This window comes from Pseudophryne corroboree, chromosome 1 (assembly GCF_028390025.1).
Source record: "Pseudophryne corroboree isolate aPseCor3 chromosome 1, aPseCor3.hap2, whole genome shotgun sequence".
Lineage (NCBI taxonomy): Eukaryota > Metazoa > Chordata > Amphibia > Anura > Myobatrachidae > Pseudophryne > Pseudophryne corroboree.
Genome location: NC_086444.1, coordinates 1,067,543,281 through 1,067,566,228, shown reverse-complemented (window position 1 = coordinate 1,067,566,228; position 22,948 = coordinate 1,067,543,281). Strand labels below are relative to the sequence as shown.

The window sequence follows — 22,948 nt, the reverse complement described above, 5'->3', positions numbered from 1 at the left end:
GGGAGAGAGAGGAGAGACGACGAGAGAGAGGAGAGACGAGAGAGAGAAAAGGGAGAGAGAGAGGGAGACGAGAGAGAGGGAGACGAGAGAGAGGGAGACCGAGAGAGAGGGAGACGAGAGGGAGAGAGAGGGAGACGGGAGAGAGAGAGGAGACGGGAGAGAGAGGGAGACGAGAGAGAGAGAAGACATGGTAGAGAGGGGGAAACATCGTAGAGAGACATAGGGAAGAAAGAGAGACAGGGGGCAGACATAAAGGGAGACATGGAAGAGAGAGAGAGAGAGGCCAGGGGCAGAGACATATGAGAGAGAGAGACACAAACACCATGGGGGAAGAAAGAGAGAGACCAGGGTAATAGAGAGACCAGGTGCAGAGAGAGAGGCATGGGAGAGAGAGAGGGAAATGGGAGGGAGAGATCAGGGGCAGATAGAGGCATAAATGGGGGAGAGAGAGAGACCTGGGGGAGATGGAGACCTGGGAGAGACAGAGAGAGAGAGAGAGAGAGAGAGGGGGGGGGCGAGAGAGAGGGGGAGAGAGAGAGGGAGAGAGAGGGGGGGGGGGTACTTGGGATAGAGAGAGAGAGAGAAGACATGGTAGAGAGAGGGAAACATCGTAGAGACACATGGGGAGAGAGAAACCAGGGGCAGAGGGAGAAGGCAACATGGGGGAAAGAGAAACCATGGAGAGAGAGAGAGAGGGAGGGGCTGGGAGAGAGAGAAACCAGGGGCAGAGGGAGAAGTCAACATGGGGGAAAGAGAAACCAGGGCCAGAGAGAGAGAGGAAGACATGGGGGGAAGAGAGAGAGAGAGAGAATGTGAGACAGGGGCGAGAGAGGGAGAGATCAGGGGCAGTTGGAGAGGCATACATGGGGGAGAGAGGCACAAGGGAGGGAGGAGAGAGACATGGGGGGGAGAGAGAGAGAGGGAGGGAGACCAGAGAGAGAGAGAGATGAGATCAAGAGAGAGAGAGGGGGGGATACCTGGGAGAGAGGGGGAGAGAGAGAGGGGGGGTACCTTGGAGAGAGGGGAGAGAGAGAGAGAGAGTGGGGGGAGGTACCTGGGAGAGAGAGAGACACAGACACATGGTAGAGAGAGGGAAACATCATAGAGAGACATGGGGAAGAGAGAAACCAGGGGCAGAGGGAGAAGGCAACATGGGGGAAAGAGAAACCATGGTCAGAGAGAGAGAGAGAGAGAGAGAGAGAGGGGGGGAGGGGCTGGGAGAGAGAGAGAAACCAGGGGCAGAGGGAGAAGGCAACATGGGGGATAGAGAAACCAGGGGCAGAGAGAGGAAGACATGGGAGGGAGAGAGAGAGAGACATGAGGGGGAGAGAGATCAGGGGCAGTTAGAGAGGCATACAAGGGGGAGAGAGACCAGGGGCAGGAAGAGAGAAAGACATGAGAGAGAGAGAGAGAGACCAGGGGAAGAGAGACAAGGGGGAGGAGAGAGAGAGAGAGAGAGAGAAACACATGGTAGAGAGACATAGGGAAGAGAGAGAGAGGCCAGGGGCAGAGACATATGAGAGAGACACAAAGACATGGGGGAAGAGAGAGAGACCAGGTGCAGAGAGAGAGAGGGAGATGGGAGGGAGAGATCAGGGGCAGATAGAGAGGCATAAATGGGGGGGGAGGGAGATGACAGAGGGAGAGAGGGGGACGAGAGAGAGAGGGAGACGAGAGAGAGGAGAGAGAGAGAGACTAGAGAGAGAGAGGGAGAGAGAGGGAGAGAGAGGGAGAGGGAGAGAGAATGGTAGAGAGACGAGAGAGAGGGAGGGAGAGAGAGGGAGATGGGAGGGAGAGAGAGAGGGAGGGAGAGAGAAAGGAAGACGACAGAGAGAGAGACGACAGAGAGAGAGAGACGACAGAGAGACAGAGAGGGAGAGGAGAGACAGAGAGGGAGATGAGAGAGAGGGAGACAAGAGAGAGAGGGAGACAAGAGAGGGAGAGAAGAGAGAGAGGGAGACGAGAGAGAGAGGGGGAGACGAGAGAGAGGGAGATGAGAGAGGGAGACGAGAGAGGGAGACGAGAGAGAGAGAGGGAGATGAGAGGGAGACGAGAGAGAGAGAGGGAGAGAAGAGAGAGGGAGATGAGAGAGAGAGGGAGGCGAGAGGTGGAGAGAGAGGTGGAGACGAGAGGGAGGGGAGAGAGAGGGAGACGAGAGAAGAGAGAGAGAGAGAGGGAGAGAGGGAGATGAGAGAGGTAGAGAGGGAGATGAGAGAGGGGGAGAGGGAGAGAGAGAGAGAGGAGAGAGAGAGAGAGAGAGGGGGGGAGAGGGAGGGAGACGAGAGAGGAGAGGGAGGGAGACGAGAGAGAGAGAGGGGGAGACGAGAGAGAGGGAGGGAGACGAGAGAGAGAGGGGGGAGACGAGAGGGGGGAGAGAGAGAGAGCGAGAGAGAGTGCGAGAGCGAAGTCACGGTAGAGAGGGGGAAACATCGTACAGAGACATGGGTAGAGAGAAACCAGGGGCAGAGGGAGAAGGCAACATGGGGGAAAGAGAAACCATGGGCAGAGAGAGAGGAAGACATGGGGGGGAGAGAGAGAGAAAAACCAGGGGCAGAGGGAGAAGGTAACATGGGGGAAAGAGAAACCATGGGCAAAGAGAGAGGAAGACTTGAGAGAGAGCGAGAGAGAGAGAGAGAGAGAGAGAGGGGGCAAAATGAAAGGGAGACATGGAAGAGAGAGACCAGGGACAGGGAGAGAGAGAGACTTGGAGAGAGAGAGAGAGAGAGAGAGAGAGGGGGGGGGGAGACTTAGAGAGAGAGGGGGGGAGACTTGGAGAGAGAGAGAGAGAGAGAGAGGGGGCGGAACATGGGAGAGGGGGAATCATGGTAGAGAGAGACATAGGGAAGAGAGGCAGGGGGTAGACATAAAGGGAGACATGGGGGAGAGATGCCAGGGGCAGAGAGACATATAAGAGAGAGAGAGAGAAGACATGGTAGAAAGGGGGAAACATCATACAGAGACATGGGGGGGAGAGAAACCAGGGGCAGAGGGAGAAGGCAACATGGGGGAAAGAGAAACCATGGGCAGAGAGAGAGGAAGACATGGGGGAGAGAGAGAGAGAAAACCCAGGGGCAGAGGGAGAAGGTAACATGGGGGAAAGAGAAACCATGGGCAGAGAGAGAGGAAGACTTGAGAGAGAGCGAGAGAGAGAGAGAGAGAGAGAGAGAGAGAGAGGGGGCAAAATGAAAGGGAGACATGGAAGAGAGAGACCAGGGACAGGGAGAGAGAGAGACTTGGAGAGAGAGAGAGAGAGAGAGAGAGAGAGAGAGGGGGGGAGACTTAGAGAGAGAGGGGGGGAGACTTGGAGAGAGAGAGAGAGAGAGAGAGGGGGCGGAACATGGGAGAGGGGGAATCATGGTAGAGAGAGACATAGGGAAGAGAGGCAGGGGGTAGACATAAAGGGAGACATGGGGGAGAGATGCCAGGGGCAGAGAGACATATAAGAGAGAGAGAGAGAAGACATGGTAGAAAGGGGGAAACATCATACAGAGACATGGGGGGGAGAGAAACCAGGGGCAGAGGGAGAAGGCAACATGGGGGAAAGAGAAACCATGGGCAGAGAGAGAGGAAGACATGGGGGAGAGAGAGAGAGAGAGAAACCAGGGGCAGAGGGAGAAGGCAACATGGGGGAAAGAGAAACCATGGGCAGAGAGAGAGGAAGACATGGGGGGAGAGAGAGAGAGAGAGAGAGAGAGAGAGACCAGGGGCAGAGGGAGAAGGCAACATGGGGGAAAGAGAAACCATGGGCAGAGAGAGAGGAAGACATGGGGGGGGGGGAGAGAGAGAGAAACCAGAGGCAAAGGGAGAAGGTAAAATGGGGGAAAGAGAAACCATGGGCAGAGAGAGAGGAAGACATGAGAGAGAGAGAGAGAGACAGGGGGCAAAATGAAAGGGAGACAAGGAAGAGAGAGACCAGGGACAGGGAGAGAGGGAGACTTGGAGAGAGAGAGAGAGAGAGAGAGAGAGAGAGGGGGGAGACTTGGAGAGAGAGAGAGGGGGGGGAACATGGGAGAGGGGGAATCATGGTAGAGAGAGACATAGGGAAGAGAGGCAGGGGGTAAACATAAAGGGAGACATGGGGGAGAGAGAGACGCCAGGGGCAGAGAGACATATGAGAGAGAGAAGACATGGTAGAAAGGGGGAAACATCGTACAGAGACATGGGGGAGAGAGAAACCAGGCGCAGAGGGAGAAGGCAACATGGGGGAAAGAGAAACCATGGGCAGAGAGAGAGGAAGACATGGGGGAGAGAGAGAGAGAAACCAGGGGCAGAGGGAGAAGGCAACATGGGGGAAAGAGAAACCAGGGACAGAGAGAGAGAGGGCAAAATGAAAGGGAGACCTGGAAGAGAGACCAGGGACAGGGAGACTTGGAGAGAGAGAGGGGGGGGAGACTTGGAGAGAGAGAGAGAGAGAGAGAGAAAAGGGGGGAGGCAGAGAGAGACACACAAAGACATGGGGGAGAGCGAAAGAGTGACCAGGGGAAGAGAGACATGGGGGAAGGAGAGAGAGACATGGGAGTGAGAGGGAGAGAGAGGGGGGAACATGGGAGAGGGGGAAACATGGTAGAGAGACACATGGAAGAGAGGCAGGGGCAGACATAAAGGGAGACATGGGAGAGAGAGATGCCAGGGGCAGAGAGACATATATGAGAGAGAGAGACACACACACACACACATGGGGAAGAAAGAGAGACCAGAAGAGAGAGACCAGGGGAAGAGAGAGAAAGAGAGAGAGAGAGAGGGAGGGAGGGAGACAGAGAGAAACAGAGAGAGAGGCATGGGATAGAGAGGGAGATGGGAGGGAGAGATCAGGGGCAGATGGAGAGGCATAAACGGGGGAGAGAGAGACCAGGGGCAGAATAAGAGACGAGAGAGAGAGAGAGGGGGGGGGGGAGTCCTGAGAGAGAGGGGGGGGTCCTGAGAGAGAGAGGGGGGGGGAGTCCTGAGAGAGAGGAGGAGGGGAGTCCTGGGGAGAGAGAAAGAGGGGGGGAAGTCCTGAGAGAGAGGGGGGAGTCCTGAGAGAGAGGAGGGGAGTCCTGAGAGAGGGGGGAGTCCTGGGAGAGAGGAGGGGAGTCTTGGGAGAGAGAGGGGGGAGGGGAGTCCTGAGAGAGAGAGAGAGAGAGAGAGAGAGAGAGGGGGGGGGGTCCTGAGAGAGAGGGGGGGAGTCCTGGGGAGAGCGAGAGAGAGGGGGGGGTCCTGAGAGAGAGCGAGAGAGAGGGAGAGTCCTGAGAGAGAGGAGGGGATTCCTGGGAGAGAGAGAGAGAGAGGGGAGTCCTGGGAGAGAGAGAGGAGGGGAGTCCTGGGAGAGAGAGAGGGGGGGGGGGAGTCCTGAGAGAGAGGGGGGAGTCTTGAGAGAGAGAGAGAGAGAGAGAGAGAGAGAGTGAGAGGGGAGGCTGGGGGGAGAGAGAGGAGGGGCATGTGGGAGAAAGAGAGGGGGGGCTGGGGGGAGAGAGAGGAGGGGCATGTGGGAGAAAGAGAGGGGGGCTGGGAGAGAGAGAGAGACCAGGGGCAGAGGGAGAAGGCAACATGGGGGAAAGAGAAACCAGGGCCAGAGAGAGAGAGGAAGTCATGAGAGGGAGAGGGAGAGAGGGAGAGAGAGAGAGAGGGGGGGAGGGAGGGAGAGAGAGAGAGGGGGGGGGCAAAATGAAAGGGACACATGGGAGGGAGAGAGAGAGAGAGAGAGACCAGGGACAGGGAGACTTGGAGAGATAGAGACAAAGGGGGGAGAGAGAGAGAGAGACAAAGACATGGGAGAGAGCGAGAGAGTGACCAGGGGAAGAGAGACAAAGACATGGGAGGAGACCAGGGGCAGAATGAGACATGGGAGAGAGAGAGAGAGAGAGAGGGGGCATGAAAGAGAGAGACACACACACACACACACACACACACACACACACACACACACACACACAAAGGCATGGGGGAAGACCAGGGGCAGAATGAGAGAGACATGGGAGACAGAGAGACCAGGGGCAGAGAGAGAGAGACACACACATATGGGTGAGCGAAAGGGAGACATGGGGGCGAAAGAGACCAGGGTCAGAGAGAGAGAGAGAGAGGGAGACATGGGAGGGGGGGCAGATAGATAAGGCAACATGGGGGGAAAAAACCATGGGCAGAGAGAGAGGAAGACATGGGGGAGAGAAACAGAGACCAGGGGCAGAGAGAGAGGGAGACACAGAAGAGAGAGACCAGGAGCAGAGAGAAAGGAAGACATGGGAGGGAGAGAGACAAAGACATGGGGGGAGAGAGAGGGGTGGGCATGTTCCCAGGTCACTTATGTTCTGCTTACCTGCTTCTGTGGTTGTCATGTAGACTGCAGTGTACCCGCCGGTCTCCAGCTGGTCAACAAATGGTGGTGCTGTTACAGGTGCCTCATTACCCCCTCTCTGTGACCTCAAGCGTCAATCTGGACACACAGTTGTCAGCATACAGGCAGCAGGACTCACTAGGGAAGGGAAACGGTGCGGTGATACACGGTGCACCCTATTGATGCAGGCAAGATGGAGACATACTATCCCATATAATTGCGGGTTCGTGGGGAGGGGAAGGGGTTCAAATGACGCGAATCGCGTCATTTTAGCCCCGCTCCCTTCCTGCGGACCCACGAATCATGGCATTTTCCCGATGTGGGGGCGGGGCTTGATGATGTCACAGCCCAGCCCTGCCCCCAGACCTGACTGTATAACCTACCTAAATCTAACTCTCTCTGCACATGTTATATCTGCCTCCCCTGCAGTGCACATGGTTTTGCCCATTAGCTAACAAACTTACTGGTGCGATCAGATCTGAATTGGGCCCACTATTCCTAGTGTTAGTACGCTGCAACCCCACATTGTGTCATTCTTCATCATCATCTGAATTAGGCCTCTTAGCCCTACATAACCATCATATCCATGTGTTTATCATTCCATCCACAAGTGTACCAGGGGAGGCAGCCATGCTGGGCGCACTGCGAAGGTCACCCTGTGGGAGATAAGCCATACAAGGACCCAGGCACATAGTGCCGTTTCATGCAGCGGGAGAGCCGTGCGATCGCACGGGGCACCCTCCGTTGCACTTTGTGGCTCTATCTTACTCCCCCTCCTCCCCAGGACTCCACTGGGGGAGCGGAGCCCTGCAGAATGACACGGCAGCGTCATGACGCAACCACGTCACCCCGCACCATGTGAAGCCCAGGCCATAAATGTCCTTTAGCTCAGAGACAGAACAATAAGAGGATGTAACCTTCCTCTCCACGTCTCACCTCCTCCTCACATTCCTGCTCCGTACTCCACTTACAGGTTTTTTTTCACTCCACACTGTCATGTCTAACTATCTGGCGATTATTCTAATTTCCACTGGCTCTTCTGTGGAAATGTTAGTTTTTTGGGATCAGGGACGACTCTGAGCAGCGAGGAAGGCACATATGATGCCGCTGAGTTTCCTCCAAGGCACAGGCCACTCTCAATTTACACATTCTCACAGTCACACTGGCTACAGTGGCTGCAGTCCAGGGGTTGAGGAAGGTGGCAGGGGCAGCACGCCAGATGCGGAGTCATGGCTGACCGGCTCCTCTCACTGCATTGCTCAACTTTGGGACAGCGCTTTCTCTCTTTTACTCTTTACATACTAAGTGATTTGCTCGTGAGCAATATCGCCTAGTGTGTCCCCCTCCAGGGCCGGGCCGTCCTACGGTAGGCATATACACTGCCGGAGCATGCAGCTTTGGACGATGAGTCCAAATTGAGATGCACGAACGGCCGAGACAGAGTTGTTAACGACCCACTGGGTTGCGCATCGCTCGTCGTTTACAGCGTACACACTAGTCTATATAGTAAATGACGTCGCTCAGGAAGGGTCAAAATGAGCGACGTTGTTTACTTTATCGACTAGTGTGTACGGACCTTTAGCCTGCATTCCCAGTTACAGGTGTGAAACATATTCTAATACAGCTTTGTAAATTGCACAAGTAGCCAGGTAAGTCACGTGGATCCATAGACTGAATAATGTGTCCCACTGTGAGATTCTCATATTGATGCTCATTAATCCTGATGCTGGGATCTCTGACGTTTTCCTAATGGGATGTTTCTGTGGAGGAGCCTGACAGAATGCATCTGTTTACATGCCCTGTTCTATCAAACTGCCCTGTCAGTTCTGTCTAATCCCACTCTGCAGCGGAAGATGGATGCTGTGTGGATGTCATCTCTAGCTATTTGTATTAGGTCAGTAACCATGTCAGAATCTTAAGTGTATCCACAGATATCCAGCCTGCCTGTGATCTATAGTGTTTGTTCCCATCACTGTGTCAATTGATTATAGGTTTCAAACAGCGTTCAGCCAGATTTGTACATGAAAGTGTATAAGAGGGGATGGGATGTAGTTAAATGCCGCTGTCGGCAGTCAAAATACTGACACCGGAATCCCGAACGGCGACCTAATGCTGGCATCAAAATCCCGACAGAGCTCGGGATCCCGGCATCAAAATATCGATGCCTGGAATCCCAAATGTTCTTTTAGTGGGACGCCCTTGCTTCCTGCTGCGGGGACGCTTAGGGTTAGGCCCCGCCGGGGAGAGTTAGGCACCACCGCGGAGGGTTACAGTTAGGCACCCACAAGTAAGGGTTAGGGTAGTGGGCAGGGGAGGGTTAGGGTAACTTCTGGGGGGCTGTCAGGATCCTGATGGATGGGATGCTGCTGTCGGTATTCTGACCGCTGGCATTCCGTCCATCGGTATATCGTCGGGTGAATGGGCAATTCTCGGCTGCCTGATGCAATTATAGCACAGTGCGTATACAGCACCGGGGCTGACAGTCATTTCAAAACCAGTCAGATCCTAACATCTGTGTGCCGCAACACTAATGTGTACAGAGATCATCCCATCATAGTGCATACTCAACGCTCTTTAGGGCCACTTATCATTCAGATAAGGAAGATAAACGAGTAGGTTGTACACTGGAAATCGGATGTTCATAGGATTGTTTCAGCAAACTGTGTATTGTTTCTCTAATCCTTCAGGTGTGTACCTAGCATGTGATGGCTTTATACAAAAACTCATCTGTTTTTTTGGGAGATCTGAATGGGGCTGTAAACTCCCTGTATTAATCCCCTCACAAACGTTTCCCTCCATGTGCTACTATTTTTACTGTATAAACTTTAGAATGACACAATTGTGTCAGCATGATAGGAGCTGGCCTCCCCTCCGATATGGTATGTTGTCAAAATGTAGAAAATCAAAATGTCTACTGACCAAATGTCGACAAACAAAAGGTTGACAGGCACGTAAGGTTTAATGTTAAAATACAGACACAGTCAAAACACTGACATTAGATAAATAATTGTCAACAGTCAAAATGTAGACAACCAAAATGTAGACTCAGTTAAAAGCTAAGCAGGCACTGGAAAATAGGAGGGAAAAACAGCACAGGGTTCCCCCTATTTTCCAATAACCAGCACCTAGCTGTACAAGCCGAAGGGGGTGGGGGTCAGCGCTGTAACATGGAAGCACAGACTGGCTGTGAGTGTGGGAGTGACTCTCTCAGCCAATCAGCACTTTCACATTTATTTCCGTGGAGTGACCAAGGGGCAGATGTATTAACCTGGAGAAGACATAAGGTAGTGATAAATGCAAGGTGATAAACGCACCAGCCAATCAGCTCCAATATGCAAATTGACAGGAGCTGATTGGCTGGTGCGTTTATCACCTTGCACTTATCACTGGTTTATCACTTCCTTATGCCTTCTCCAGGCTTAATACATCTGCCTCCCTGTTCTTTACGAGACTATCCGCAGAAGCAGTCCGACTTTTTTTGTTCTTTCCAAGATCCATGAATGCCTACATGGACTGAGAAGGACCTGATTTCTGGATTTTGTGAGTATTAAATTGATGTTCAGGAGTGTTTTTAATAAAGGTATACAATATTCAGTGTGTGTGTATCCTGTCTCTATTTTAATATTTTCTTAGAGGCGTACTACAAATGTAAGCAGGCCCTTAAAGTCTGGGGATGCTGGCACTTATGTTTCTACCTCATGTAGTCCATATATTATGTATATTATACAGTAAATGCACTGTATTATCAGTTCTTACTCTCATTCGGAGTCAGACTGACAGATTTTTCAGGTTATTTTTTTCTTTAGTTCTCTGCAAGCAAGAAATATTAGATGGCTCCAAGCCTGTCTCTTTATGTGTGCTCATGGAGCTGTGATAAATGACACAGTAGCACAGACAGTGCCCTGTCCCCTCACATAAACCAATTTCTTAGATTAACTATTGACAGCCTTTTGCTGGCAAGCTTTAGAACATTAATTATCAAGTCTTTTACGAATTAGCATAGCAAAGTCTTCCTTTCTGCTACCATATTTCTAGAGATTAACTAGTGAGGGGTATCTCTGTCTCAGCTGTCCTGAATGTCACATAGTGAACACTGTCAGAGAACACCAGTAATGCAGACAACAAAATATTCAAGGTCCTGTTTTACACATCAGTGACTTATGTTGCCTATGCATGAAGACACTTTTACAGAAAAGCCTACAAAAACTGCTGCTTGCACATACCCGCATTTGTAGCCTATAGGCTGCTTGCACACGCCCGCATTTGTAGCCTATAGGCCACTTGCACACACCCGCATTTGTAGCCTATAGGCCGCTTGCACATGCCCGCATTTGTAGCTTATGGGCCCAGGGTCGGGCACCCGGTGGGCCCCACTGCCCGAGGGCCCACCCCCTTCTCTAGGGATCAAGATCCAGACTGTGCACTTGAATTATACATTATACACGTTACATTATACTGCACAGGACTTTGTATTTACTGTATATACTGTATAGATTTACTAAAACTTCTAAAACAGACAAATAGTGGTGTTGGCCATAGCAACCAATCAGACTCTATAATTTTTTAGAACGTAATAGAGAAATGATAGCTAGAATCTGATTGTTTGCTATGGGCAGCACCACAATTTGTCCGTTTTAGAAAATCTACCCTAAAGTATTACTTGAAAAACTACACACAGGAACAGTAAGTAGCACTGCGTCTTAAGTTGTCACTGTGTAGTCTTTTTGTTATAGTGTACTCCTTTCCAGATTCTTCAGAGTTTACGGTTATATATACTGGTCACAGTAAAATTTTTCCCACAGGGCGGAATGTACTAAAGGAAAAAAGAAGCAAAAAACCCAGTTTTAGTGGAGGGTAATGGCAGGTTTTTCTTGCGTTACCCTATAGAAGCCTATGGGCTTCTTACCGTATCTTACCGCCTCCGCCCTCCAGCGCCGCTTACTTCGGACCCCCCCATACAGTACCTTTGAGCTGGCAGCCTCCCGGTGTGCTTCCGGATCCCAACCTTCTCCTCCCCCAGCAACACAGCCAGCTGTCCTTCCGACGGTGGGCCCCTACCTGTAAAAAAGTAAAGGTGGTGTAACTGCAGATAAAATAGGGTATTCACTTCCATATGCTGAGTCTGAGGTATCACAAGATGGATACAGCACTACACCAGGAGCATATGCCCCATTCCCCAGGTTTACATTAGACAAACAAGCAAACAAACATCCAGCAGTGTCGGAGCAGGGCAAGTTTCCACCATGAGCCAGTACAATCATAGCACATAGGCTACAATGGCTAACGTCCACTGAAGATCTGGCCAATTCCAATGCTTGGAAATCTCATAAATAGCAATGCCCATAGAAACCTACTGTGGCTGCTATTGTGATCACAAATATGGTGGACAACCCAAATCTCTGCTATCTGCTGGACAGAGAGACTATAAATCTGCAGATATCACCCAAAAACGGGTTACATAACATAAAAGATATATGCTACAGAAACCAGACCCTCCAACATGACCCGCCCCACTAGGTACAAAATGCTCTGTTTCTGGACTTCCCTCTTAATTTATGATTTCCATCACCTGTGTTGAACTAGTTAAATGATAAGAAAGCTGTTTCTTCACAGGTGATGGCAATAATAAATTAAGAGGGAAATCCAGAAACAGAGCATTTTGTATCTAGTGGGGCGGGTCATGTTGGAGGGTATGCAGAAACCCTCATCGTGAATACAACTGAGACATGCTGTGTAGAGAGATGGGTCTAATATCATGGTACTTATGACATAGGGCCTAATTCAGACCCGATTGCTGCAGTGCGCCAGCGCATGCCAGAGATGCGATCGGCATCGCTGCCCAGCGGTCGACTCTGCCTGATAGACAGGCAGAGGGATCTGCTGTGCAGGAGTGGATGGGACGCCGTTTTAGGGGCGCGGTCCGGGCAATGCAAGCATGCCTGGACCGTGCGCGGGCCACGGCGGCTGCGTGACGTCACAAGCAGCCGCTGCGACCCGGAGAACGACTGGTAGCTCCATGCCAGCGTGCAGGAGCTGCGCTGGTAGGGAGCTACTCTTCAGGTACAAAAGCATTGCTGCCGTGTGATGCTTTTGTACCTGTGCGGCGGGGGGGAGGGCCAGACATGCGGGACGGACTAGCCCTGTGCTGCGCGTCCCCCCGCATGTCAGGGTGCCTGATCGTAGCTGTGCAAAAGTTTGCACGGCTACGATCAGGTCTGAATTAGTCCCATAGATCCATGTTTTCTAAGCTATCATAACTGATCTATATATAACATTTTTGCATGGAATACGCCATCAGATAGCAGAGGAAAGATAATAGAACCATGAAAAATGGATTGCATTAGTAAATTGTATTGATGTGCACTAATCAAATGAAAAGCAGATTACCATTACCTTGAAAACAAATCTAGTTTAGTGTATCGTCTGGAAGCATGCTTAGTGCTGTTGATCGAATAGTATCCACAAATTATGAGAATAAGAGAGGGCAATGCAAATATAATAATGAAACAATTTAATGTAATTAATAAAAAGTGCACCAATAGCAATTTCAAAGGATTACAAAGTTAAAATACACTTATATCTTTGCAATTTGTACAGTAGTCCCACTGACCATCAGAGAATGTGTGTACGTTCATACATGTATATTATATATACACACACACACACACACACACACACACACACACACACACACACACACACACAAGGAGGCTCCGTAGCAAATCCTATTTTAATATGATCACAATAAAAGGAGTCAATTTCACCCACCAATAGCAATAGCTCCTTAGCACTTGTTCCTTGTGCATCGAGCTGCATTTTATATAGGATTTGCACCTGATGTATTGGGATGACATCTTATATATAAAATAGTATCCACAAAGCACAGTTATACCCCAATGGCCAGTACCGACACTCTCTCTCTCCCTCTATCTGCCTGTCTTATCCCATCTCTGGGACTCCCCATCCCCCTGTTACCTGTACTCTTCTCCCTTTACCTAGGTTTCCCCAATCTTTTTATTCCCCTTTTGTCCTAGTCTATCTTTCCTCTGTCTCCCACTTCCCCCATGCGTTCTCTCCCCATCTTTTCTCTCTCTTTTTGTTCTATGATATAAAACCAGTGCAATTATCGATCTTGCCCATATATCTATGTAGTTTCAGGATCTAACTTTCAACATAATTGATATATCATTGCAGGTGTCCTTATAGTCCATTCCTACATCAGCACTGAGACGCCGCCAGCCAGTGCATTGTGACTCCACTCAGCGCAGAGAGACTTGTATCTGGTCTGTCAGCCTAATAGAAGTGACTTACAGAACAAATGAAAGTGGTATCGGGGGTGAGTTTTGAGGTGAGGTGAGGTGAGGTAAGGTAATGTGGGATTTGTGTCCACTGTCAGGGGAAGTGAGAATCAGGATTGGATGTGTGACCATGCAATTGTGGGGGCAGATGGTAAGGTGCAGTGACTTGTCAGGCAGTCAGTGAGAGCTGTGAGGATAGGTGGCAGGGTGCTTTGTTTTGCCAGGCAGCAGATTGCTGGAAGGGGAGATAACAGAGAGCTGTGTCCTGTCAGGCAACAAACAAAAGCTGTAAGAGGAGATGTGTCCTGTCAGGTAGCAAGTGAGAGCTGTAAGATGGGCTGTGTCCTATCAGACAGCAAGGGAGAGCTCTAAATGAAGAGAGCACAGAGATATATCCTGTCAGGCAGCCAGTGAGAGCTTAGAGGGAAGGTGGCAGAAAGGGGTCTGGGACTCCAGTTCGATAACAAAAAGGTCGACGCCAATTGGTCGACATGGACAAAAAGGCAACATGGACAAAAGGTTGACAGGAACAAGGTCGACAGGAACAAGGTCGACATGGAAAAAGGTTGACATGAGTTTTTTATGTTTCTTTGGTGACGTTTTCTTCGTAGAGTGATCGGGAACCCCAATTAGTGCACCGCTTCGCTCGCCATGCTTCGGGCATGGTGCCTTTGCTCCGCTCCGCTTCGCTCGGCACAGATTACCGTTCCAATCGTAGCCCACGTGGATCGTTAAGTATGAAAAGGTTAAAAAAAATAAGAATTTACTTACCGATAATTCTATTTCTCGGAGTCCGTAGTGGATGCTGGGGTTCCTGAAAGGACCATGGGGAATAGCGGCTCCGCAGGAGACAGGGCACAAAAAGTAAAGCTTTAGGATCAGGTGGTGTGCACTGGCTCCTCCCCCTATGACCCTCCTCCAAGCCTCAGTTAGGTACTGTGCCCGGACGAGCGTACACAATAAGGAAGGATTTATGAATCCCGGGTAAGACTCATACCAGCCACACCAATCACACTGTACAACCTGTGATCTGAACCCAGTTAACAGTATGATAACAGCGGAGCCTCTGAAAGTATGGCTCACAACAATAATAACCCGATTTTTGTAACTATGTACAAGTAATGCAGATAATCCGCACTTGGGATGGGCGCCCAGCATCCACTACGGACTCCGAGAAATAGAATTATCGGTAAGTAAATTCTTATTTTCTCTATCGTCCTAGTGGATGCTGGGGTTCCTGAAAGGACCATGGGGATTATACCAAAGCTCCCAAACGGGCGGGAGAGTGCGGATGACTCTGCAGCACCGAATGAGAGAACTCCAGGTCCTCCTTAGCCAGGGTATCAAATTTGTAGGATTTTACAAACGTGTTTGCCCCTGACTAAATAGCCGCTCGGCAAAGTTGTAAAGCCGAGACCCCTCGGGCAGCCGCCCAAGATGAGCCCACCTTCCTTGTGGAATGGGCATTTACATATTTTGGCTGTGGCAGGCCTGCCACAGAATGTGCAAGCTGAATTGTATTACACATCCAACTAGCAAAAGTCTGCTTAAAAGCAAGAGCACCCAGTTTGTTGGGTGCATACAGGATAACAGCAAGTCAGTTTTCCTGACTCCAGCCGTCCTGGAACCTATATTTTCAGGGCCCTGACCACATCTAGCAACTTGGAGTCCTCCAAGTCCCTAGTAGGCGCAAGACACCCCAATAAGCTGGTTCAGGTGAAACACTGACACCACCTTAGGGAGAGAACTGGGGACGAGTCCGCAGCTCTGCCCTGTCCGAATGGACAAACAGATATGGGCTTTTTTGAGAAAAAAACCACCAATTTGACACTCGCCTGGTCCAGGCCAGGTCCAAGAGCATGTTCACTTTTCATGTGAGATGCTTCAAATCCACAGATTTGACTGGTTTTAAACCAATGTGTTTTGAGGAATCCCAGAACTACGTTGAGATCCCACAGTGCCACTGGAGGCACAAAAGGGGGTTGTATATGCAATACTCCCTTGACAAACTTCTGGACTTCAGGAACTGAAGCCAATTCTTTCTGGAAGAAAAATCGACAGGGCCGAAATTTGAACCTTAATGGACCCCAATTTGAGGCCCATAGACACTCCTGTTTGCAAGAAATGCAGGAATCGACCGAGTTGAAATTTCTTCGTGGGGCCTTCCTGGCCTCACACCACGCAACATATTTTCGCCACATGTGGTGATAATGTTGTGCGGTCACCTCCTTTCTGGCTTTGACCAGGGTAGGAATGACCTCTTCCTGAATGCCTTTTCCCTTAGGATCCGGCGTTCCACCGCCATGCCGTCAAACGCAGCTGCGGTAAGTCTTGGAACAGACATGGTACTTGCTGAAACAAGTCCCTTCTTAGCGGCAGAGGCCATAAGTCCTCTGTGAGCATCTCTTGAAGTTCCGGGTACCAAGTCCTTCTTGGCCAATCCGGAGCCATGAGTATAGTTCTTACTCCTCTACGTCTTATAATTCTCAGTACCTTAGGTATGAAAAGCAGAGGATGGAACACATACACCGACTGGTACACCCACGGTGTTACCAGAACGTCCACAGCTATTGCCTGAGGGTATCTTAACCTGGCGCAATACCTGTCCCGTTTTTTGTTCAGACGGGACGCCATCATGTCCACCTTTGGTAATTCCCAACGGTTTACAATTATGTGGAAAACTTCCCCATGAAGTTCCCACTCTGCCGGGTGGAGGTCGTGCCTACTGAGGAAGTCTGCTTCCCAGTTTCCATTCCCGGAATGAAACACTGCTGACAGTGCTATCACATGATTTTCCGCCCAGCGAAAAGTCCTTGCAGTTTTTGCCACTGCCCTCCTGCTTCTTGTGCCGCCCTGTCTATTTACGTGGGCGACTGCCGTGATGTTTTATCCCACTGGATCAATACCGGCTGACCTTGAAGCAGAGGTCTTGCTAAGCTTAGAGCATTATAATTTTACCCTTAGCTATATTTATGTGGAGAAAAATCTCCAGACTTGATCACACTCCCTGGAAATTTTTTCCTTGTGTGACTGCTCCCCAGCCTCTCGGGCTGGCCTCCGTGGTCACCAACATCCAAAACTGAATGCCGAATCTGCGGCCCTCTAGAAGATGAGCACTCTGTAACCACCACAGGAGAGACACCCTTGTCCTTGGATATAGGGTTATCCGCTGATGCATCTGAAGATGCGATCCGGACCATTTGTCCAGCAGATCCCACTGAAAAGTTCTTGCATGAAATCTGCCGACTGGAATTGCTTCGAAGGAAGTCACCATTTTTTTACCATGGCCCTTGTGCAATGATGCACTGATTTTAGGAGGTTCCTGACTAGCTCGGATAACTCCCTGGCTTTCTCTTCCGGGAGAAACACCTTTTTCTGGACTGTGTCCAGAATCATCCCTAAGCACAGGAGACTTGTTGTCGGGATCAGCTGCGATTTTGGAATATTTAGAATCCACCCCTGCTGTTGTAACAGTATCTGAGATAGTGCTACTCCGACCTCCAACTGTTCCCTGGACTTTGCCCTTATCAGGAGATCGTCCAAGTAAGGGATAATTAAGACGCCTTTTCTTCGAAGAAGAACCATCATTTCGGCCATTACCTTGGTAAAGACCCGGGGTGCCGTAGACAATCCAAACGGCAGCGTCTGAAACTGATAGTGACAGTTCTGTACCACGAACCTGAGGTACCCTTAGTGATAAGAGCAAATTTGGGACATGGAGGTAAGCATCCCTGATGTCTCGGGACACCAGATAGTCCCCTTCTTCCCGGTTCGTTATCACTGCTCTGAGTGACTCCATCTTGATTTGAACCTTTGTAAGTGTTCAAATTTTTTTAGATTTAGAATAGGTCTCACCTAGCCTTCTGGCTTCAGTACCACAATATAGTGTGGAATAATACCCCTTTTCTTGTTGTAGGAGGGGTAATTTAATTATCACCTGCTGGGAATACAGCTCGTGAATTTTTTCCCATACTGCCTCCTTGTCGGAGGGAGACCTTGGTAAAGCAGACTTCAGGAGCCTGCGCAGGGGAAACGTCTCGACATTCCAAACTGTACCCCTGGGATACTACTTGTAGGATCCAGGGGTCCTGTACGGTCTCAGCGTCATGCTGAGAACTTGTCAGAAGCGGTGGAACGCTTCTGTTCCTGGGAATGGGCTGCCTGCTGCAGTCTTCTTCCCTTTCCTCTATCCCTGGGCAGATATGACTCTTATAGGGACGAAAGGACTGAAGCTGAAAAGACGGTGTCTTTTTCTGCAGAGATGTGACTTAGGGTAAAAACGGTGGATTTTCCAGCAGTTGCCGTGGCCACCAGGTCCGATGGACCAACCCCAAATAACTCCTCTTCCTTTATACGGCAATACACCTTTGTGCCGTTTGGAATCTGCATCACCTGACCACTGTCGTGTCCATAACATCTTCTGGCAGATATGGACATCGCACTTACTCTTGATGCCAGAGTGCAAATATCCCTCTGTGCATCTCGCATATATAGAAATACATCCTTTAAATGCTCTATAGTCAATAAAATACTGTCCCTGTCAAGGGTATCAATATTTTTAGTCAGGGAATCCGACCAAGCCACCCCAGCTCTGCACATCCAGGCTGAGGCGATCGCTGGTCGCAGTATAACACCAGTATGTGTGTATATACTTTTTATGATATTTTTCCAGCCTCCTGTCAGCTGGCTCCTTGAGGACGGCCCTATCTATAGACGGTACCGCCACTTGTTCTGATAAGCGTGTGAGCGCCTTATCCACCCTAAGGGGTGTTTCCCAACGCGCCCTAACTTCTGGCGGGAAAGGGTATACCGCCCATATTTTCTATCGGGGGGAACCCACGCATCATCACACACTTCATTTAATTTATCTGATTCAGGAAAAACTACGGTAGTTTTTTCACATCCCACATAATACCCTCTTTTGTGGTACTTGTAGTATCAGAAATATGTAACCCCTCCTTCATTGCCCTTAACGTGTGGCCCTAATAAGGAATACGTTTGTTTGTTTATTCACCGTCGACACTGGATTCAGTGTCCCTGTCTGTGTCGACCGACTAAAGTAAACGGGCGTTTTAAAACCCCTGACGGTGTTTTTGAGACGTCTGGACCGGTACTAATTGTTTGTCGGCCGTCTCATTTCGTCAACCGACCTTGGCGCGTGTTGACATTATCACGTAATTCCCTAAATAAGCCATCCATTCCGGTGTCGACTCCCTAGAGAGTGACATCACCATTACAGGCAATTGCTCCGCCTCCTCACCAACATCGTCCTCATACATGTCGACACACACGTACCGACACACAGCACACACACAGGGAATGCTCTGATAGAGGACAGGACCCACTAGCCCTTTGGAGAGACAGAGGGAGAGTTTACCAGCACACACCAAAAACGCTATAATTATATAGGGACAACCTTATATAAGTGTTTTCCCTTATAGCATCTTTTTTATATATTTCTAACGCCAAATTAGTGCCCCCCCTCTCTGTTTTAACCCTGTTTCTGTAGTGCAGTGCAGGGGAGAGCCTGGGAGCCTTCCCTCCAGCCTTTCTGTGAGGGAAAATGGCGCTGTGTGCTGAGGAGATAGGCCCCGCCCCTTTTTCGGCGGCCTCGTCTCCCGCTCTTAACGGATTCTGGCAGGGGTTAAATATCTCCATATAGCCCCCGGAGGCTATATGTGAGGTATTTTTAGCCAAAAAAGGTTTTCATTTGCCTCCCAGGGCGCCCCCCTCCCAGCGCCCTGCACCCTCAGTGACTGCCGTGTGAAGTGTGCTGAGAGGAAAATGGCGCACAGCTGCAGTGCTGTGCGCTACCTTAAGAAGACTGAGGAGTCTTCTGCCGCCGATTCTGGACCTCTTCTCGTTTCAGCATCTGCAAGGGGGCCGGCGGCGAGGTCCGGTGACCATCCAGGCTGTACCTGTGATCGTCCCTCTGGAGCTAATGTCCAGTAGCCAAGAAGCCAATCCATCCTGCACGCAGGTGAGTTCACTTCTTCTCCCCTAAGTCCCTCGTTGCAGTGATCCTGTTGCCAGCAGGACTCACTGTAAAATAAAAAACCTAAGCTAAACTTTTCTAAGCAGCTCTTTAGGAGAGCCACCTAGATTGCACCCTTCTCGGCCGGGCACAAAAATCTAACTGAGGCTTGGAGGAGGGTCATAGGGGGAGGAGCCAGTGCACACCACCTGATCCTAAAGCTTTACTTTTTGTGCCCTGTCTCCTGCGGAGCCGCTATTCCCCATGGTCCTTTCAGGAACCCCAGCATCCACTAGGACGATAGAGAAAAGATTATTTTTTTTAAAACTCATGTCGACCTTTTTCCATGTCGATCTTGTTCCTGTCGACATTTTGCCCATGACGACTTTTGTCCATGTCGACCTAAGGTGTGTCGACTAATTGGCGTCGACCTTTTTGTTGTCGACCTGGAGTCCGGATACCGGCAGAAAGCTGTGTCCTGTCAGGCAGAGCTATGAGGGAAGTTGACAAGGGGCTATGGGGGACATGTACTAAAGCAGTGATAAAAGTGAAGAAGTGAGCCAATGGAGAAGTGGCCCATGGCAACCAATCAGCTGCTCTATATATGTTTATAGTATGCAAATTATAAATGTTACGTCAATGCTGATTGGTTGCCATGGGCCACTTCTCCACTTTTATCACCGCTTAGTACATGTCCCCCTAAATGTCTGGTCAGGCAACCTCTGACACAGGTGTCAGAGGGCATTGCACAGGAATGGGTTAATATGTCCATGGGCTCTTTGTCAAGGATTAGTTGAGTTCTCTCACATTGTTCCCCAGAATCCATGCCCAGACATACTGAAGCCTTCTTTCCAGGAGGCAGAGAAAACACAATATCAGCATACCCTTGTCTGGATCAATCCTACCTGAAACAAATGGGCAATAAAATCCAACTGACTCCCCCAGTGATTTAACCCAATGGTAAGTGCAAGAATAGTGTGATCCGTTTTGTAACAACAATTGAATTGTATTTTATATACTAGCCAACAGGCTCTATTTTGTATATTTCTTGTATACAGACCACCATGATGAATGTGTAGCATAACTAACTATAGTACATGGAATAAGGGGAGGGACTGGCAGGGGCCCTGTCATTCCGGTTAAGGGGCCCCAAGAATTCTAATTAATATTGGTTCAGACCATAACATGTCAGCCTCCAATGTGTGTAGGTGAATACAGTGTAATCCAAATAGTGAACCTGACAGCTACTTGATATTGTGGACTACAGTATATATATGTCCACATTACAAACGGGGCATTCCCACTCTATGGTTGTCGTGGACACCCACGAGTGGAAATAGTCCCTGCTAGTCAGCATGCCGACTGATTCGGAGTGGGCGGGATGTAGGGGGAGGTATTGCGACCGGTGATCTCCTGACTGCCGGCCACATAACTACATCCCTTACAAACATATAAAATAAAGATGACAGAAATATAAAATATTATTCCATGAGCCCAGTCAGTAGTGATATTTACTATAAAATATGTCATTTTCTGTGTCTTGTGATTGTATCTCCATATACTGTAGCAGAACAAACACGGGCTGTCTTTGGAAACAGGATTTGTGGGATTACACAGCTCTCTGTAAGCATACAATAGCTGTCAGCAGGAAAACCTTATCAATCAACAACAATAGGTTTCCAATATATATGGAGACACCGCTATGATTTGCTTTACAGATTTGTGTTTGGGTTTTTTTTTTTATTGATACGATACAAATGTAATCAAAAGGATAATACACACCCAAATACTCCACAAGAACTAATCAAGATGGCATTCAAGTGACAGGTAAAAGGTTATACAAAAACTGCACTGTACAATATATATGATGCTCATTGAAAGGATACATGTGTATATGCCTGTATGTGTGTGGTATGTACAGATATAAATCAGATTAAAAGGGAAAACATCCATGTATTTATTTCTAATATGGTCAAAAATAAGATTTTTTTTTAATTATTATTATTATTTTTGTTTTTTTAAGTGTACAGTTCCATTATGGACATTCTCCTTACTGTACACGTATTGAGGGGTGGGTAACAGAACGTACATAAGAAACTGTAACAGCCCTGAAGGGATATTTTAGTCTTATTACTGTGATTCTATTACAGAATGCTGCTCTGCTCTTCTTCAAGCACTTTAATCTGACTGCAGTAATTGCTGCACACAGAATAGTATGTATTTGCAGTACTGGTAATGGTTTATGTTGGAGATCACACTTGTCCGGAATTCTTGTCTGGAAAGGGACCTGCTTTTATCAGAATTGCTATTTGGCTTTATGAGAGACAGTGTAAGCAGTCGCAGACCATCAACTGGTTGCATGCCGGAGATGCTGGGAGGGGGTGTGGCAAGACAGCGAGGTGGATGCCTGCATGAGATGTGATAGAGAAAAGTGAGCTGGATCCTGGGCAGCAGATTACTGTCTGGCTGCTGCTTGATGATGAGATAGGGAGGCCGGCCTCCACCTCCTTCCCCTCACTGCTAGCAGATCATTCAGTAACAAGGGAAGACAGCTGATCACAGTTCAAAGAATGGAGAACTCAAGTGCCAGCTCAATGGATGCACCTGACTCCTCACCATGGGATTCTGGGGACAACTTCACACAGAGGCCACCACTGGATCCTACTGACTCTGATCTTATTGGAGATGACAGGACAGAACTGAGCAGTATGGCTGTCATGCTTCAGAAGGCTTTACCTGAACTTCTGGCTACCTCTGCCCCATTCTGGGATAGCCCATTGAACCATGGCCTGAGTGTCCTTGTTGGGGTGGCTCTGTGTGTTACTATGCTAGGTCTGGGCTGCACAGTGGAAGTAAGCCAGATAGGAGGACATCTGAGAAGACCCATTGGGGTTCTCCTAGCCCTCATCAGCCAGTTTGTCCTCATGCCACTGGTGGCTTTCCTTCTGGCTCTGATCTTTTCACTGAATGAAGTAGCTGCTATTGCCGTGCTGCTGTGTGGCTGCTGTCCAGGGGGGAATCTGTCCAACATCATGTCTCTACTTGTGAATGGAGATATGAACCTCAGGTAAATTGCATCGGCTCCTGGAAACTATAGGGTGTCAACTGGGAAACCCGGGGGTGGGAACTAACAAAAACACATGTAATATTCAGTTGTATATTGTATTATCAGAGAAGTAGGTAACATGCCATTCCAGCAGTTGTGGAACTAGAAGTCCCAACAGGCCATGACATCCTATGGAATGCCATAGGTTGCTCAAACCTATCTTAACCGATTCAGTTTTAATAGCTTGTCATACAGACAGACATATGCGAGCTTGTCATGCAGACATATATATATTATATATATATATATATATATATATA

The 22,948-nt window shown here is 49.3% G+C and overlaps 1 protein-coding gene and 1 long non-coding RNA gene across 4 annotated transcripts in view; one reads left to right on the top strand and one right to left on the bottom strand.

Moving 5' to 3' along the window:
* Positions 1 to 9,702: 9,702 nt before the first annotated feature.
* LOC134926102 (uncharacterized) overlaps positions 9,703 to 22,948 on the bottom strand; it is a 119,398-nt gene continuing 106,152 nt past the window's right edge. For all 3 annotated transcript variants that reach the window (XR_010177534.1, XR_010177536.1, XR_010177535.1), the window contains exons 3-4: positions 11,275 to 11,368; positions 9,703 to 11,123 (exon numbers count right to left, since the gene is read on the bottom strand). This is a non-coding gene — a long non-coding RNA (uncharacterized LOC134926102). The remainder of the gene's footprint in view (positions 11,124 to 11,274; positions 11,369 to 22,948) is intronic.
* SLC10A4 (solute carrier family 10 member 4) overlaps positions 21,828 to 22,948 on the top strand; it is a 103,536-nt gene continuing 102,415 nt past the window's right edge. Inside the window, exon 1 of the mRNA XM_063920964.1 lies at positions 21,828 to 22,649. Coding sequence (XP_063777034.1) covers positions 22,153 to 22,649 — 497 coding nt within the window. The 5' untranslated portion in view covers positions 21,828 to 22,152. The remainder of the gene's footprint in view (positions 22,650 to 22,948) is intronic.